The sequence below is a fragment of the Oryzias latipes genome, chromosome 20 (genome assembly GCF_053564925.1).
Source record: "Oryzias latipes strain Hd-rR chromosome 20, Olatipes_Hd-rR_3.1".
Taxonomy (NCBI): domain Eukaryota; kingdom Metazoa; phylum Chordata; class Actinopteri; order Beloniformes; family Adrianichthyidae; genus Oryzias; species Oryzias latipes.
In genome coordinates, this window is record NC_136256.1 from 15,770,468 (window position 1) to 15,787,278 (window position 16,811).

General features: G+C 41.8%; 1 protein-coding gene across 4 annotated transcripts in view; it reads right to left on the reverse strand.

The window, feature by feature from the left end:
• vav3a (vav 3 guanine nucleotide exchange factor a) overlaps positions 1-16,811 on the reverse strand; it is a 97,808-nt gene that overhangs the window by 23,840 nt on the left and 57,157 nt on the right. For all 4 annotated transcript variants that reach the window (XM_023949929.2, XM_023949928.2, XM_078938320.1 and 1 more), the window contains exons 14-20: positions 15,799-15,931; positions 14,078-14,187; positions 11,118-11,219; positions 7,592-7,683; positions 6,486-6,508; positions 4,631-4,649; positions 383-513 (exon numbers count right to left, since the gene is read on the reverse strand). In XM_023949929.2, coding sequence (XP_023805697.1) covers positions 383-513; positions 4,631-4,649; positions 6,486-6,508; positions 7,592-7,683; positions 11,118-11,219; positions 14,078-14,187; positions 15,799-15,931 — 610 coding nt within the window. The remainder of the gene's footprint in view (positions 1-382; positions 514-4,630; positions 4,650-6,485; positions 6,509-7,591; positions 7,684-11,117; positions 11,220-14,077; positions 14,188-15,798; positions 15,932-16,811) is intronic.

Below are 16,811 nucleotides of genomic sequence, written 5' to 3' on the forward strand. Positions count from 1 at the left end.
ATATCAAAAAATGATCAGAGTGGGACTTTAAATAAAATGTTTTTAAAAAAAAATGTAAATGTGTTTTAAGAAGTTGTTCAATATTAGACATTAAGGGACACTTTTTGTGTCTAAAAACTGCAATGGACCACAAGTCAGGATGTTTCCTGAATCAATCACTAGTTTTAGTTTGAGTTTCAGGAAGTGCTTTTATTTTGTAGTAGTGTAAAATGTAAACATCAGTGGCTTATGTTCCCGCAAAACTTTTCTCGATGACAAGATTGTTTTTGAACTTCTAACCCTGTGATTTACCTGGAATAATTCAAGTGACGGCATCAAACCAGCACAAGCAGATTTAATGAAGTTTAATGCATCTTCCCAAACACTCTGTCAAATACCTCACCTGCCACCATCGGCTCTGCAGGTCGGCACATATCAACTCTATGATGTCTCCCGTTTGGATGTAGAGGGCTGGGCCAGAGGCGGGGCTTGGGTCGCCGCTGTAGTTGGTGACGGCGAGCATCTTGGGTAATCCTTTAAGAAAGAAGAACATCATCTAATGAATGTCATGGCAGGCGTCTGATCATTGTTGCCTAAATTTCCTTCTAAAAAAAAGTAAATCCAACTTTATTTAAAAAGTAATTTACATTTTATGCACTGCAGAGACCCGCAACAAAAGAAGACAGACTTCAAAATTAATGTAAATATTTTTTTCAATTCATAAAAGTAAACAAAATACAATAAATTGTACATGTACTGATATAATACTTAACAAATAAATAAATTACAAAATAAAAGATTCAAATCCTGAATCCGACTTCATCACTACGATCTCCTTTTCCCTCCTCTCGTGTCTAAATCTCAAACAAGCTTCGCTATAGTCGACCGGTGAGCAGATCCTCAAAAGTGGCGCCAAAGACACGAGTCCCTCGCAGTTAAAATTCAAGCGTAAAAATGTGGTGGGGAGCGAAGAAGTCATTGGCGGCGAACAGATCTACTGTATCTCTGCCATCTCCTCCTTCGAGATCAGCGCCCCCGCCTGAAAGGGAGCTCTGGAGACAAAGAGGCGAGGAGAATGGAGTCTCGGGGGAACCAATCGGATTGCTACCCACATGAGGACGAGCCGCGCGTTAGCGTACCTTTGAAAATAGACAACGAGAGGAGCGTTTTAAAGATTATAAAACACTTCGGGCTGAGGCAATCAAACGCCCATTGATTTTAACACCGCTTCAGTCAGAAATCATTTTCTGCGGCATAAATGGACGTAGGGGCTGGAGGGGTAAAAAGGGGGAGAGTGAAACGATTAGAGTCTCTTCGCCGCATCGCCTGCTGCATGTCGCTCCAGCTCTTTTACTGGGGCAGGTCATACATGTGCCCGTGTCTGTCAGCACGCTTTGATAGTCTGAGATGCTCAGGCAGTTTAAGAAAAAAAACAACAACAAAAGTATCTAAAAAACTGGCTAATAAAATGTTTCTCAAAGATATTTTATGTAGGAAGAAGAGTGGGAAACAGTGATGAGGTCACAGCAAATTCACCTGAAAGTGAACTGAAGCTTTAATGGACCGTTTATTGTTCTAACAGGAAAGTTGAAGAACTAAAACTAATGTCTGTTTTCTTGTTTTGTTAACTATCACCTGTAGCTTAAATTAGATGGATTTAGTCATTTATAGAGTTATGAGGTGCACTGTCAATGAATGGTCTGTTTTCGAACTTCTGTGATAAATAAGGTGCATCGATCCATAACATGCATTAAGCAAAACAAGAGTCTGTGAGTCAGTCAGACTTTATTACTGCTCTTGGGGCGTTTACAGTAACTCTAAAACTTAGTTGAAAGACGCAACACGTTAGGTACGTTAAAAGCGTTAGCCAGTTAGCGTCTTTACAATACCTGTAACTCTGTACCTTTGTTAGTAACACATAAAAAGAAAAACACTGTTAACGTATTTACAATAATACCCCACTCTGTTTGCAGCGTGTAAAAACCAGACTAACGTTGCTGTGACTATGCTAACTCAAAACCTTGTATTATGTAAAAAAACCAACACTCCAACGCGCTACATGTTAGCTGCGTTAGCGTATTCACAAAATACCCCACCTTTTTGGAACACGTAAGAAGACAGACTAACGTTGCTGTGACTACGCTAACTCCAAACCTTGTAACATCTATAAATATTTGTATATTGGAATAAACAGTGAGATACCACTATGTGTTAGTGTATTCACAATAACGCCAGAGCAAACACAGTGGTTATGTCCGAATTCCCACCCTAACCCCTAAATACTAAAAAACTACATAGTGCGGCACTATCTAGCGCCCTGAATTTTAAAAGCAATTCGGACACCATGCCCACTACTTTTCTTTTTGTTTGGCGGATATGACGTCATCGTCTTCACAAAGTTAAAATCTAATTATTATGAGCATTTTGCGATAATTATTTATGAGTCCACTGTCTTCTGAAGATAAAAACGTTGATGGTTTATAAAAAAAAAAAGATTTAAATACTGTAAATTCCGGACTACAAAGCGCACCCGATTACAAGCCGCACCCACCCATTTTCACGTTTTTAACTGCTTTTAAACATACACAAGTCGCATTGGAGTAAAAGCCACATGTATTAGGCAACATAGTAAATCTGACCAATCACGTCCTGATTCCCAAACACACTGTGGGAGGAGTCAGCCTTTCTCATGGACTCATGCATTTTGAGTATACCCACACCCGCTAAAAACCATGGTGTTCTGTTTTTGTATTCTGTTCACAAGTTCCTCAGTTATGGTTTTTTTATTTTTTTATTTTTTTTTGTTTTTTTTTACTTATTGACAATCTAGGTATCATACATAAAATTAAAAACAGTAACCATATAATCAACATTACATCCCTCAGTTATGATGAGGAAATTTACATCCGCGATCCCCCATTTCCCATGAGTCTTAGGGGTTAAGAGGCGGGGCCTCGCCACACTGTTGTACGTGTTTAAGAATGAGCAAGTATCAGCAGTGCATGGAGGGGTGAACGGGAACAGCTCTCCTTCCGCTTGTGTCGCGGCAGCGTTATGGGAGTAACAGGGCTGGTTAAAAAACACACCAGTAAAATAAAGCCGCGGCGACTGAAAAGCGCGCGCCTCAGCGCGATACGCGTGCCCCAGCGCAGCGCGTGCGTCAGAAGTTTCCTTCCACAACAAACACTGTTGCGCCGCGGACGCCTCTCTGCGCTCCGCGCTCGCCCCGCGCGGTCCCCTTCCCATCTTCTCCGACACCTCTGGCCAGGGTGGAGCAAATCGTGTCTGTGCAGAGCAATCGGACTTAATACTGTACGTTTTGTGGATGAGGGGCGAATGCGTTGTTACGTGTGGGAGCCATCAGACTGCCATCGACCCCGCAGCTCTATGTGATGAGCAGCAGGAGAACATGTCTCCAGCTCACACGGAGGCTGTGAGCTTTTCAATGCAAAATTCCGCTCAGTCCTTAGAAACCGTAAAACCGATCACGTAGATTTGTGTTTCCAGTCGTGTCCCGGCAAAATAATTATTCCCACATATTCACGTGCAGCCAGCCGAGTCACTATGACTCAGAGGTAAATTCACTCCGGAGCATGCGCTGTTCTCTCCGTCACTCAGCTGACCAGCTTTTCCAAACCCGTTGGTGATGGTGGATTTTCTCACGCTGCTTTTAACAATTGCTTTTAACTTGAAAGCTTCATCATATCTTAGCGGCGATCACGCGCACATTGGGTCTCATGGCACCAAAGGATTCTGGGATGCGGCCGGGCATGCGTGTTTCGTTTTATTGAACCATGACTGAAGTGTCTAAGACCTGAAGTGAGGTCCATGCTGTTTAGCTGTTTAGTGTGTTGAAAAAAAAAATGACTTGTGCTTGGTGTCAGATAGAGAATTTAAACCATTCACTGAGATTGAAAGTACGTACATGGCGGCCACCAATTAAATCCATAAATTAGCCGCATCACTGAACAAGCCGCAGGGCTCTAAGCGCAGGAAAAAAGTAACGGCTTATAGTCCAGAAATTACGGTACATTATTTGGGTGTCCCGTCGCAATGCATTGTGGTCCATATTCACCAATCTAGTGAGCATTGATGCACACTGGTTTTTTCGCAGAGACTTCTGTAAAATTTCCAGGGTACTGGATTTTGGAGTTGTAGATTCGGACAGCACTAACTACAACATGGCGAACGCATTATAGAGTGCTCTATATAGGGGTTAGGGTGGGAATTTGGATATACCCTTTGTCGGAGCGCTGTGAACCTCTCAAAATTGCACAACCAGAATGAATCCATATACCGTATAAGGAGCTCCGGGTTATAAGGCGCACTGCCACTTTTGAAAAATGTAAGGCTTAAGTTCCCCTTTTAGTGCAGACAATTTGGTAATTTTAACTTATCTGGTATTTATTCTCATGTTTATAGATTTATTTTTTGAGGTATTTCTTTACAAGCTAGGAGCCAAAACACATGACCTGAGGGTTAAAATGTCTGTTTAAATATTCAGTCAGGAAACGGCTACAATTGAGTAAAATTTAAATTGCTCAATGGGTTGAAACATAAAACTTTTCGGGTTAAGTTAGACAAAATAATCCTTTTTCTCTACCGCACATGTTATAAATTTCTAGTGAATAATTTATTGTTTTTTGCTCACCTGGATCTCGATGTTTGGCCTGTGAAAACAAACACACAGTTAAACTCAAACTGTACCTGAATATTTAAATGTCACGTCTGTTTTTAAAGTTTTTAGAAATCAATTCTCATGCTTCATGCAGTAGTTTAACTGGAAAAAGAATTTCTCGTAAAGATTCTATAGGCTGCTCCTGTTTTCACATTTACATATATATATCTTAAAGAAGTTCAAAGCCAGTTAAGAAAATGCCTTATTAAAGTCTTTGTCCTCCTGAATACCAGAGAAAAAGTTTTGTCCAATCAAAACATACAATTTTGATTGGACATCATTAAAAAGCCCTGGATGTTCTCTGTGGGAATCAAAACCACTTGATGTTGTTGTTTCCCTTTCAGCTTTTCCCATCAGGGGTCGCCACAGCGAACGAGTCGCACGGTAAACTTGGCAATGTTTTACGCCGGATGCCCTTCCTGACGCAACCCTCTCAAAGCAACCGGGCTTGGGACCGGCACAGAAGTGGGGAAGGGAACAAGGGGCAGCCCGGAGTCGAACCCTGGTTTCACGGACGGAAGGCGCCGCAAACCAGCACGAGCTAAACTGGCTCCCAATCAAAACCACTTGATGTGGTAGGGAGATATTCAGGTTTAGGAATGTCCTCTACAGAGGACAAATGTGCATTCCTGGTAGTCAGCAGGATATGATTTGTTATGTATCATCAATAGCTGTATTCATATGCACAAAGCCTCAGTCACACGCTGCCGGATTCGGGTTTGACCCACACCGGTGCTGCGGGTTTTTGGGTGTTCCGGACCTGTGGAGGGTCGGAGAGAGCAGCGCGGTTCCTTTGTGACTTGTACACACACTTTAAGGGGCGTCAGGAAACTGGAACGTACCATTGTAATGCGTGTGGTAAATATACTTGCACGGATAATGGAAGTTGAACGTGTTTGTGGCGCTCCAATGATCAATTTTCTAAAGGGTGACACTTCTGCGTTTTGCAAAAGATGCCACCCAAACGTCACTACCAAATCCGAGGCGCTGATTGGTCAAAATTGTTACTTTTCTTGTGTTCAACTGCCGAGTGCTTAGAAACTTGCGTAGTGACACACGTGTGCGAGCGTTCCCCGAAATATATTTACATAGCGTGTTTACAAAGACCTTTTATTGAAAGTAGTTGTGCAAAAGCGCACTCTACTCACTTGAACAAAGACAAATTTGTATGAAACGCCTGCAACTATTGTGTTATATAAGTGTTCTTTCAACTTGTCGCCTGAAGCGTGCCAGTAAAACAACCTATGCATGAACATTTTTGCCTTACGGGCTCGTTGAGCGGTTTACTGGCCAAAAATTTCAAGCGAGCCTGGTGCTGGTTTGCTCATTTTTCACCCGCAGTGACTGAGGCTTTTGGCCTCACATTTCATGACTCGCAAATATATCTTAAAGATGTTCAAAACAAATAGTTTTATATGGATCTACTGTGATGAATCAATACTTTTCTTTATATGCATATTTATCTGCATTTATGTGCAAAAAAAAAGCTGAGAAGCAGCAGACACGGTTTGCACCTTAGAAGCGCTGCAGAGCTGCAGAAGATGTGATCCTCAAAGCGGGACGTTTAGTCCATCGTTTGCATCAAAAAGCAGCCTGTTTCATCATTTCCTGTGCAGCAAGCGGCAGAAGCAGCTGCTGCTGACACCACTGCAGCCTGAGACTGTTAACAGGTCAGGTTGTTACTCAGAGGGAAATCGGTACTTTTTCCAGGCTGTGGAGCAGCTGCAGTCAATTTGGGTCTGCAGAGCAGAGCAGCCTTCAAAGTGCAGTAAACACACACATAGACACACGCAGAGAGACGGAGGAGGAAGCGGCGGCGGCGGCTCACCTGAGTTCTGACAGAGCTGGAATCTGAAAGAAGTTGGAGAACAGGCATGGTGAGTGACGGGCCGGCAACCACACTCCTGCATGTGCTCATCGCCTCCCTCATTAGTGAAGACGGCGGACGCTTTGTTATCTACTGCTCGCCTTCTACCTGACACCCGAACACCAAGAAGCGAGATGCTGTGGCGGCGGTGGTTTTTGTGCTCCAGCGCTTTCCTTTTTATTGCCTCCCTTAGGGACGGATTACACCTTTTCTCCTTTAGATCGGAACACGCCCCTGCACCTGTGCAAACAGACCCACCCCCCGCACACCGCCACCCCTCCCCTGAGGGCATGTTGTTGTTCACCTTGACCCGCTCGTAAAAAGATAAGCACAAGTGACTTATCACTTTTTTTTTTCTCTCTCTCTGCACAGAAAAGTTTCTGCACCCCGCTCTGATTCACGCCAAAGTTTGCACGCCAGCAAATAAATCGTAAATACTTTTTTCGAGCACTTTACCCTGACACGCACACATTGGGATGACGTGCTAAGCTGGTTTTTGCTTTTTCCATTCCCCGCGTTCCTTGTCTCTGAGCTGTCACGGCGCCGGCACCGGGAGCTGAGTGACAGATACACAACAGGGGCGTAATGAAAAAGTCTGGAGTTTCATAAAACTCCTCGGTAAAACTACTATTAGGCTTTGGGGAAACGCGCGGCGACTGACAGTGACATCGCCTTTAAGGTGCTCTGATGTGTCAGAACCGCCTGGGGAAGCCGCCGAGACGCTTTTTGAGTATCTGTGAGAGGGATCGAACGCTCGGATGCCCTTAGTTTAGGGGAATCAGGGCATGCACAAAGGTTTGTGCAGCTGCAGGAATTCCCACCAAGCTGTATTTCTATTCCCAACTTCTTTTTTTATCAAATCACTGCAGCTTTTCACAGCAAAATCCTCCTTATTTGTCTCCAGACAGGGTTTTTTTTTTTTGTGGTTATTTTATTCCGTGCAGCTGTGTGACACCTGTCAAAGTTGCTGCTATGCTGCTTGTAGAGCAAGTTTTACAGCTTCTCCAAAGAAAGAAATGTTGCGGTGCGTTGAATTCTGAGGTAATTGCGGCATGCAACAAACCTACCTGTTTTTCCACAGGAGCCGAAGCGACCCAGACACTCTTTATGGGCGCCGAGTCCACACTTGGAGCACAGGTAACCCTGGTTGAAGATGCCCCTAAAGCCAAAAGAGCAACACCAGTTAAGGAGAAACAGTGGAGGCTTTGGAGATTGGACCGGTCCTTTAAAGACCCGCTCCCATCATCTTTTGATCTATTTTCAAAAGGTTTATGCTATTTTTAGGTAAATCCAAAAACCTGTGTCGTTTTTTTAGTTTCTGCAGAGCGGCAGGAGTTCATTAAAAATACACCTCTGCGTTGTGTTCCCTCCCTGTTGCTGAGAGTTTTCTGTTTACACTCTCTCCCATTGGATCTATTGGTCTGCAAGTGGATGCATCAGAATCGAGCAGAGCGGGGAGCTTGTGGCCCAACAGGCATGTTTTCAACTGAAATTTTAGGTGTACTTTTTTTAATATTTGCCCTGCATCTTGAGGAAAATGACACAACAACATGTTAAAAACACCAAGAACACTATTTTTAATTTAGTAGATCTTTAACTGTGAAATAAGGCACATCCTTTCTAAGAGGAGGGCGTTTTGGCCTTCACTCTTTTAGGAAAACGCATTCATAAAGGAAAATATCAAGCAATCAAAGCTTGGGTAGAAATATTAATGAGAAATAAAATGATTGTAACAAGGAAGGGCAGTTCCCATCTGAATTAGTGCAGATTGAGGAAATATCAAGAAGAGAAAGAGAAGTTGTAAAAATGTTGTTTAACATTGATCTAATGGTTCCATTAAAGCTAAAAAAAAAAAGGTGGTTTTTATTTTTCGAACAACATAACAAATGTCAGAAAAAACACAGTAATTTATTTTTACTGTAAAGTCGTTTTCTTTTATTTTGAAATTTTCCTTTTTTATTTTTAAAATCAATGATTTCCAGTTTTTTCTTATGGATATAATATTCTAAAGTGTTATGTTCTGACATCTGAGCATTTCTACTACTCCAGGTAAAGGTGTACCGTTTTTTTTATTGATCATTCTTCATCAAAATAAAACAAAAATCCCTTCTTTTATTTTAAAGAATCCAGATATCTGACTTTAGCAGCTAACTTCAGCCATAACAAATCTAATTTTGTTTTCACTCAATACATATCAGCTTTATTTATATCGTGCCAATTCATAAGAAAAGCCATCTCGGGGCGTTTCTGCTGCGAAAAATCAATTCAGATCTAACTACACGAAATCTAATCACCTTGAAGGAGCCTGTGAGATAAGACGGGCTTCATAAAAAGTGTAATATCTCATATTCCAGCATTTTTTAAACTGCGTTTCAGAAAGACGGACATTTTTTTAAAGAAAACAAACAAAAAAATCTCTCAAATTAAAAGTCCAGCTTTAAAGATAATCAGGAATTTGTTAGGATAAAAAAACAAAAAAAACAACTGGTTATAAAAGAGACAGGAGCTTTTTGAATGAGAGAGCAGGAAGAAGTGGAAAAATCCAATAAAAACGGCACCACAGTGGAGGTCAGGATGAAAAGGCCACAGAGATAAAAAGGTGTCTTTACAGATATCACTTGTTTAAGACACAAAAATTGATAACTGCAGCTTTTTTTCACAATTTATAAACTTTTTTTTTAATATAAAATTCCATCAGATAAACTCTGTCGCTCCGACTAGCCGCTATGACCTGTTGACGTGACAAGAAAAGTCTTAAAATTCAAAGTCAGCAAACTGAAGAAGTCGTCTATAATGTTGTCAACTCTCATCAATTTATAAGATTATAATATTTGCACTGAAGGGCTAAAAGATGGAACTTTATTTTTTCAGTAAAAACGAATGAAAGTCTGTATTAGAACATTTTTAAGTTGCTTTGCGGTGCTACTTTTCTGACTTTTGTATATTAAAAGCTTAAAAAATGTGATACATTAGGGACATTTGTGGGAAAAAAACAGGTAGATAATGATCTAAAATGAGGAAGAACAAGAGAACTTGGAAGTGTAAAAAGAAAATGCTCCTGATGATAGAGAGGATCATGGGAAGGGTTTCACACAGGTGTAGTTGTCACTTTCCTTACGTTGATTCAGCTCATGTCTAAAAGTGTCAGATAAAGCTTTAGTCTCGTGCACCTGTACGGGCATTTGACCCGAACACGCGTGGTGGGTTTCTGGCTTGTTAGGTTGTAAAGCCGGTCCCGTAGTTCCTTTGAGGCTTGTCTGCCCACTTCATGAAAATGGAACATAGGATTGTCATCCGTGTGGTTAGCGTACTGTGAAGTATTTGTATGGTTTTATGTACCTGTAAGGTACAGATGATGCCTTTATGTAGAATGTTGCACGCACGGCATCCCCTTTGTACAGCGATGGGATTTCCCCACCAACTATATTTCCGATTGTCTAATTTCCTCATTTCTGAAGCTACGTTAATGCCGCCCTTTGCAACGTACATTCTTGTGGCTACTTCTAGTAAAAATTCTATGTACACTTGCGTTTCAGGCTTTCTCATTCAGACCTGTCGCTTTCACGCAAGTTCCTAAAACCATTTTTGGGCTCTAGATACAAAACCGTGTGGAACACAGGTTGAACTTTGACCAATCAGGGACTGAGATTTGGTAGTGAGGTATGGATGACCTCCTTTTGTCCTTTTTAACTCTTGTGCTATTTTGTGGGGTCTAGATGACCCTACTCCCAACGTTAACATTGGAAGTAGCGTCATCTGGACCCAACAAGACAGTGCGCTGAACCTATTTACTTCAATGATTTGTGATCTTCACTGGTGTCCATGGATTACATGAAATCCTCTTCACCTTTATCCACCTTTGTCATGGTAGAGAGAACACATCAATGTAAGGATTGGGTCATCTGGACCCCACAAGATAGCACAAGGGTTATGTCATGGAACCAATGATCATGGAGGAAAAATGACCAACAGTTTGTGACTGACAGGAATTACATGAAACCAAGTCTTATATATTTGGTAAAAGAGCTGCAAAAGAGAAACCGTGAAGCTAGATTCAGGAGATTTGCACCGCCTCGACACATTGTACCAAGACTCTTCTGGCTGTAGGTACATATGCTTGTATCGGGTAAGCGTGTTTAAGAACCCACATTCAGCGTTCTTGAACGCGCCTCACATGTCCAACGTTCAAGTAACATCAGGCTTAAGAAGTTGGACCTGATCTTTAAAGTCTAACACAAGTTTTTATCAGAATAACAGCTCAATAGAACGCATCAAACCCTTCAGGACAAACAGGAATCTATGCTCCTAACAAAAACAATGGTTTTCATCCGTCATCTGTTCTCCTTTAATATTGTTGGTAAATCCATCCAGTCTCCACCAATACTGTTGCCTTGAAAGGGGTTCAACAGCATTTTCGGTGAGATACATCAGGAGACGTAGCCGCTTGGGAGCCAATATTCTTCCAATGATTCAAAACAGCCGCAACAGAGATTCAGGCAAAAGAGGCTTTATCTCTACCGAGCCAGCAGATTGTTAGAAGGAGGAGGGACCACCGTGGCGTGCCTTTCTCTGTCTCGTCACAGCGTCCCTTACCTCAGCAGCATGTGGCAGGAGTTGCAGGAGGTGATTCTGTCGAAGGTGTGCATGCGGAACTCGTGGAAGTTGTCCGCCGCGTTCTCCGGTCGGATGTTGGATCTAAAGAAGAAGAGGGACGTTACAAGTTCAGATTCTCCCGTTCTTCCATTGAGAGACCTCAGCAGTTCTCAAGTATCTTCTGTTTTTAGGCCTCAAACCATAATCTGCTTCTTTTATTTTGAAGCTGTTATTGCAGCAGGTGAACTTTGCCTCACTGGTGCCCCCTTGAAATGAGGAGAACTGCAGGGAGACCAGTCAGGAGGTTTGTTAACCCCCACTGAGACATGGTTTTTATTTCTATCTTTACCCTCTAGTCTCCTGTATTTTCCTGCAAAACATTTTGTCATTCATATTTTTTTTTCTAAGAGCTGTTTATCTTTTAAAGTTATTCAGTTTATGATTAAAATGTGTCATCATTAACAAGATAAATGCAAAGTGTCCAAAAGTAGATGAAAAGAAGAAATGGACCTAAACAGGAGTGACATCATGTTTTATCTAACTACTGAAATCTGCTCTTTTCCATACATATTCTTCTCTCATTTAAAAACTTTAGTAATAAAAATGATGATATGGCACATAAGTCTTTCCCAATCCACATTGGTAAGTGTTGGAGTGAAATAACACTGTTTTTCATTTCAAATTAAAAGTCCTTTCAGGTGCGTAGGAGATGTGGGGAGCTTTTTTTTCACAGACAGCAGATCAACCCGGGAGGGCGCAGTTGTTCCACAAACACCTCCCTGTTGTTAATTTGACCTCCCGAGTCCGCCGCGACAGTTTGGGCTTCCTCACATTATCACCTCGCCGTCTTCTTCAGCTTCGCTTTTCCTCAAAGGCCTGGAACTGGAAACAGTCTTTCACAGGTTTTATTTTATCCTCCTGATTTTCGTCTCTGTTTCCAGCAGCCTCTGATTCCAACAGTGAAGGCACCAGATAGCTACTTTTGACTCCTTTTTCTTTTTTTTAATGTTGCGTCTATAGATAATTATGTAACTCTACTTTTATTTTGGCAAAAAAATCTCTTTTTTGAGCGCTCAATATTCAGTGGAGAAAGTAAAAGACGCTCTAACAAGAGTGAGAAAATGTGAAAAACACAAAGAGAAGAAAAACATTTTTACCTAATTTCTCCTGTGTGTCCAGAGGTGGAGCTACAGGTGCCCCCCACTAATTCTTGAGTCAATATTAAGATCAATATTGACAAAAAAATAAGAAATCATAAATACATGCTTGTTTAAGCATTACAAATAGCAACTCAGCTAAAAGAATAGCTCTTTTAATATTATTAACAATAACCATAATAAAACAGATTGAATATGTATTTTAGATCTTTTAATTTGCAATCGTCTTCTACTTGGGATTTCTCATTTGCCACCCTTCCAAAGTCTTCTGCCCCACCCAAAAATTGATCCATTTCAGTTTTCCGTTGGGGGACGCTTCCGTTTTTTTCTGTCTCCAGTGTCTAAATGTTGACAGAGAACAGTAGCAATAGTGCTAACAAGATTCTTTGAACAAAGCAGCAGTTTGGAGACAGGTAGAGCCTGCAATGCAGACGCTGTTGAGAATTCGTTATCGCCAAGTCAGCAATAACAATTTGTCGCAGTTTTCCTTTTTTGTGGTACCAGCAATGTTTGTGAAACTGTTTACTTCCAGCTTCAGTGACGTTAAGACACAACACTGGTGGTTTATTGGGCGACAAAATAAAAATAAAATCAAAATCTGCAGGTGCATTATTTCCTCAAACCTCTCCCAAAATCAATCCGTTTGGTGGTGAATGCACCGTCTGAATGTGTGAACCAGAGCAGAAAGCCATGAGACAGGATGAGGGGGGAAGAAAAGACGCCTCTGTGTTCCCATTCTGACTGGGGTGTTTCCGTGACTGGTAGAACCGGTTCGCTTGCTACTACTTTATTTATTTATTTTATTTATCTGAATTAGGACAGTGCATATTAAACAATGTTTCAGCAGCTGCTTCAAGATAAATATGCCAGAGAAGCTAAATTTCATCCGTTGTCCTAAAGCAGAATAAAGGGTTCAACAATTACATTTACAATAGCACAATATTAGTGATACAGATATTTACAAAGGCTATTTACTATAAAACTGAGTCTGAAAAAACCCAAGAAGAACACGAATAACAATGTCTGCAGCACTGGTTTGTTTTCAGCCATTGTTTAAGAGCTGTTTTGAAGGTAGAATAGTTTTTACAGTTACTTGTGACTACAACCTGTCACTATGACATGTTGTAATGACCTGTTGCTACAACTTATAGTGATGACCTGTCACTACAACATGTCATTATTACTTGTGACAATTATTTGTCGATACAACTTCTCACTACCACCTGTCAGTACAACTTGTGACTACAACCTGTTGCTACGACCTAATGTTATGCCCTTTCGCTCCGACTAGCCACTACGACCTTTTCATGTGTGAAATTCGTTCTCCCATCGGTGAGCTGCAGCCACGTTCGGAAACCATTTGGTGGTTTAACCCCAAATCCCAACCCTTAATGACCTGTAAAGTGTCAAGCATTTTTAGAGTCTTTGGTATGACTCGGTCTGGATTTGAACTCACGACCTTCCAGTCACAGGACAGACACTATACCCTAAGGCCACTGAGCTGGTCATTATGACTTGTGACAATGGCTTGTCGATACAACTTGTCTCTACAACCTGTCGCTATGACCTGTCTGTCGCTAGAAACTGTCCCTTTGAACTGTTGCTACGACTTTTCACTATGACTACCTTATGACCTGTTGCTATGGTCTGTTTTTTCAGGTTTCTCTTCGATTAGTATGCTCATAAAATGTAGCTCTCTGAGCGCTGGGTTTCAGTGGCACATCTTTTCATTTGGTCCTCCCATTGGCACCATCTGGCTTCGAGAGTGGAACAAGACCTGCTGTGATGGAGTCCCAAACTTACATGGCCATTCCAAACTGCTCCAGCCACTTCTTCTTCAGCTCTTTGGTCTTGAAGAAGAACTCAAAGCCACTCTGGCCCTGATTGTGAGTGAGGTAGAATCCATAGGACCACTGCAACAGATCGGAGTCACAGACAGGAAAGAATTAGACAGATGGGGACAAAGAGATGCTAAGCAGGGGAAGGGGGGACACTGAAGGAGACGTGGAGCAGAAAGGAGGAGAAGGCGAGGGCCAAGCAGCCGTCCCACGAACCCCTGCTGGTTATCAGACAGCATGCACAAACCCCAAACCGTGTTCAGGCCTGTAATCAGCCTTCATGATCCATTTCAAACGTGAGTCCGTCAAAACAAGCATCTGCTGCTTTGATGGGATTGCAAAGACTTTTCTTGGAGACACATTTTAAGGCGGCTAGTTGCGGTTTTGAAGGTCTTGCACTCGAAGGCTGAATGGAGCACAGGCAGAGCAGCAGATCGTGTTTGATGAATGAAAAAAGTCCAGAGAACAGCGTGACCACCGAAAAAACAAAGAGCGGCCGCTTGTTTGTTTGTCTTCACTGCTTCAAAAACCAATAACGTGGAGATTTAGTTCATTTTTTTGTGTTTTTTTTTTTAAACGGAAACAATATCCCCTGCTTAGGTTACCTGCATCGTCGCTCGCACATCACCGCTGCTCTGGTGATGAAGGCTCTTATACCTCCATCATTGCCTCCATAAACATGTCAGCTGCGACTGCGCTATCCGTCACGTCTACCCGTGAACGACAGCGAGTCGGCTCGTTGAAATATGAGCGCAAATGCCCATATGGGCCTAAGCTCCCTAATACCTCCACCCATTTACAACCTCATTATTACCCAAATCAGAGTCTCCTGGCACACCACAGACATCGTTTCTCATTATGATTGGCAATGTTCCCCCAACACACACGCACACACATGGAGCTCAGTATTCACTGTGTGTTTGTGTAGTTAGAACCAAATTGAGGTTTTATGATAACACCATCTGAGTGGGGGGGATCCAGAATGACACTGTTTCAAGTCAAGATGGAAAAACCACAAAATATTTAAGACTCTTTTCTTTTCTTATTTGATTGAAATGAGGCTGGAAGACAAACACAGGTGTGTCATGGCAGCCGGTTTTTATCAATAGGAGCATCTCATTTGGTCGATTTTATGCTTAAAGCATGTAAATAAAAAGGTTGTGGAAGGTATCAGAATACTCGAACATTTGCAATCAGTTACTGAAGATTCAAGTTCAAAGATATGAGATGTCCGAAACCGTTGGTTAACGGTCGCTGTAAGTATAGTAGAATGCAGTGAAAACACACTTCTGGTAATGATAATCGCTTAAAAATTGTAGAATAATGTATGATTTTAAGTACATACATCATTGACTCTATATGATAACTGGACTAAGTGGCCCCCTCCCCTCTTTCCAAAAGGCCAAAAATCCAGTAGACTTTTTTTTCTTAAGTTATAAACTGACCAATAAAGGTTTGTGGTCTCTCGTCGAACGCTTGAAACATTTGATTGGCCAATTCTCCCAACTTCCAACAACCTCACTCCTGATTGGCCTGAGTGGTTGCCATAGAAACAATTACTCTGATTGACTAGAACCAATCACTGCTTACTGACGACATCTGCCTCCAACATGGCTGGGTACGTATTGTGAATTGTGAAACAATCCAGTTTTCATAAACAGTCAATGGATTCATTCAAATCCAGACCTTTCGGTTTTCCTTGTCCGACGTTGGGTTGTTGGTGATCTTGAAGAGGTGCAGGTCAATTACTTCCTTCATCTCGTAGTTGTCTCCGCGCCGCTTGCAGACGATCACCGCCGCGTCAAACAAGAAGATGTGTCTACAAGAGCAAAGACCCAGGCAAAAATCCCACAAAACCATAGCATAAATGTGGGTGGAAGTCACCAAAAAGTCCTCATTCGAGTAAGTACTTAAGTCAAAAAGTGACTAGGAAACAACTATTTTAGTTTTGAGTAACAGTTTTCTTTTCTAATTGAAAAATGACTGGAAGCTGGAATAAAAAAGCATTTTTAACGTGTTTTTGTTTCTCTCGCTCTTCAATTTCAGTCGTTGATTTACAGTTTCAATTAAGACTTTTGGAGTTGAGCCTAAATTTATGTGGTGGCAGGGCTTTGAACCCATTGGCTAGCAGGACATGATTGACATCGGGTGACATGGGTCATGGTGACGTCAGTATCATCTTTAAAACACCATGTGTTGCTGACGAAGTCTGTGTCGTCCCTCCTCTGATGTGGCGTACAATAGTGATAATGCTCTCCCAAAGGTTGGTACGTCAGAGGAGGGACGTCGTAGGCGGGGCCACAACTCGTGACCCGATATTCAGGATCGCCTGATGCTTAAAATGTGCCACAGAACCTTTTATTGTGTGAGTACATTGACCAAACATCAAAAAGGCAAATGGCATTCGGTGTGAGCGTAGCTTCCGGAGTAAAACGTTTAATCCTTTGACATCAGAGCTTTAGCTTTAGTGTTTATATTCTTTTGACTACCATAACTCCTCAACCGTTTACACAATCAACGTGAATCAGCTGATTCTGTCACGGAGAAACGCCACTTTTAACCACTTCAACCATTAACGCCACATCGATGGCGTTAATGGTTGAAGAAGTAAGGTATGTCAGAGGGTGAGTTCCTTAGGTGTCACATCTCATATGTTGTGCTATCCTAGGCACTTTAACGTTGGGAGTTGGGTCATCTAG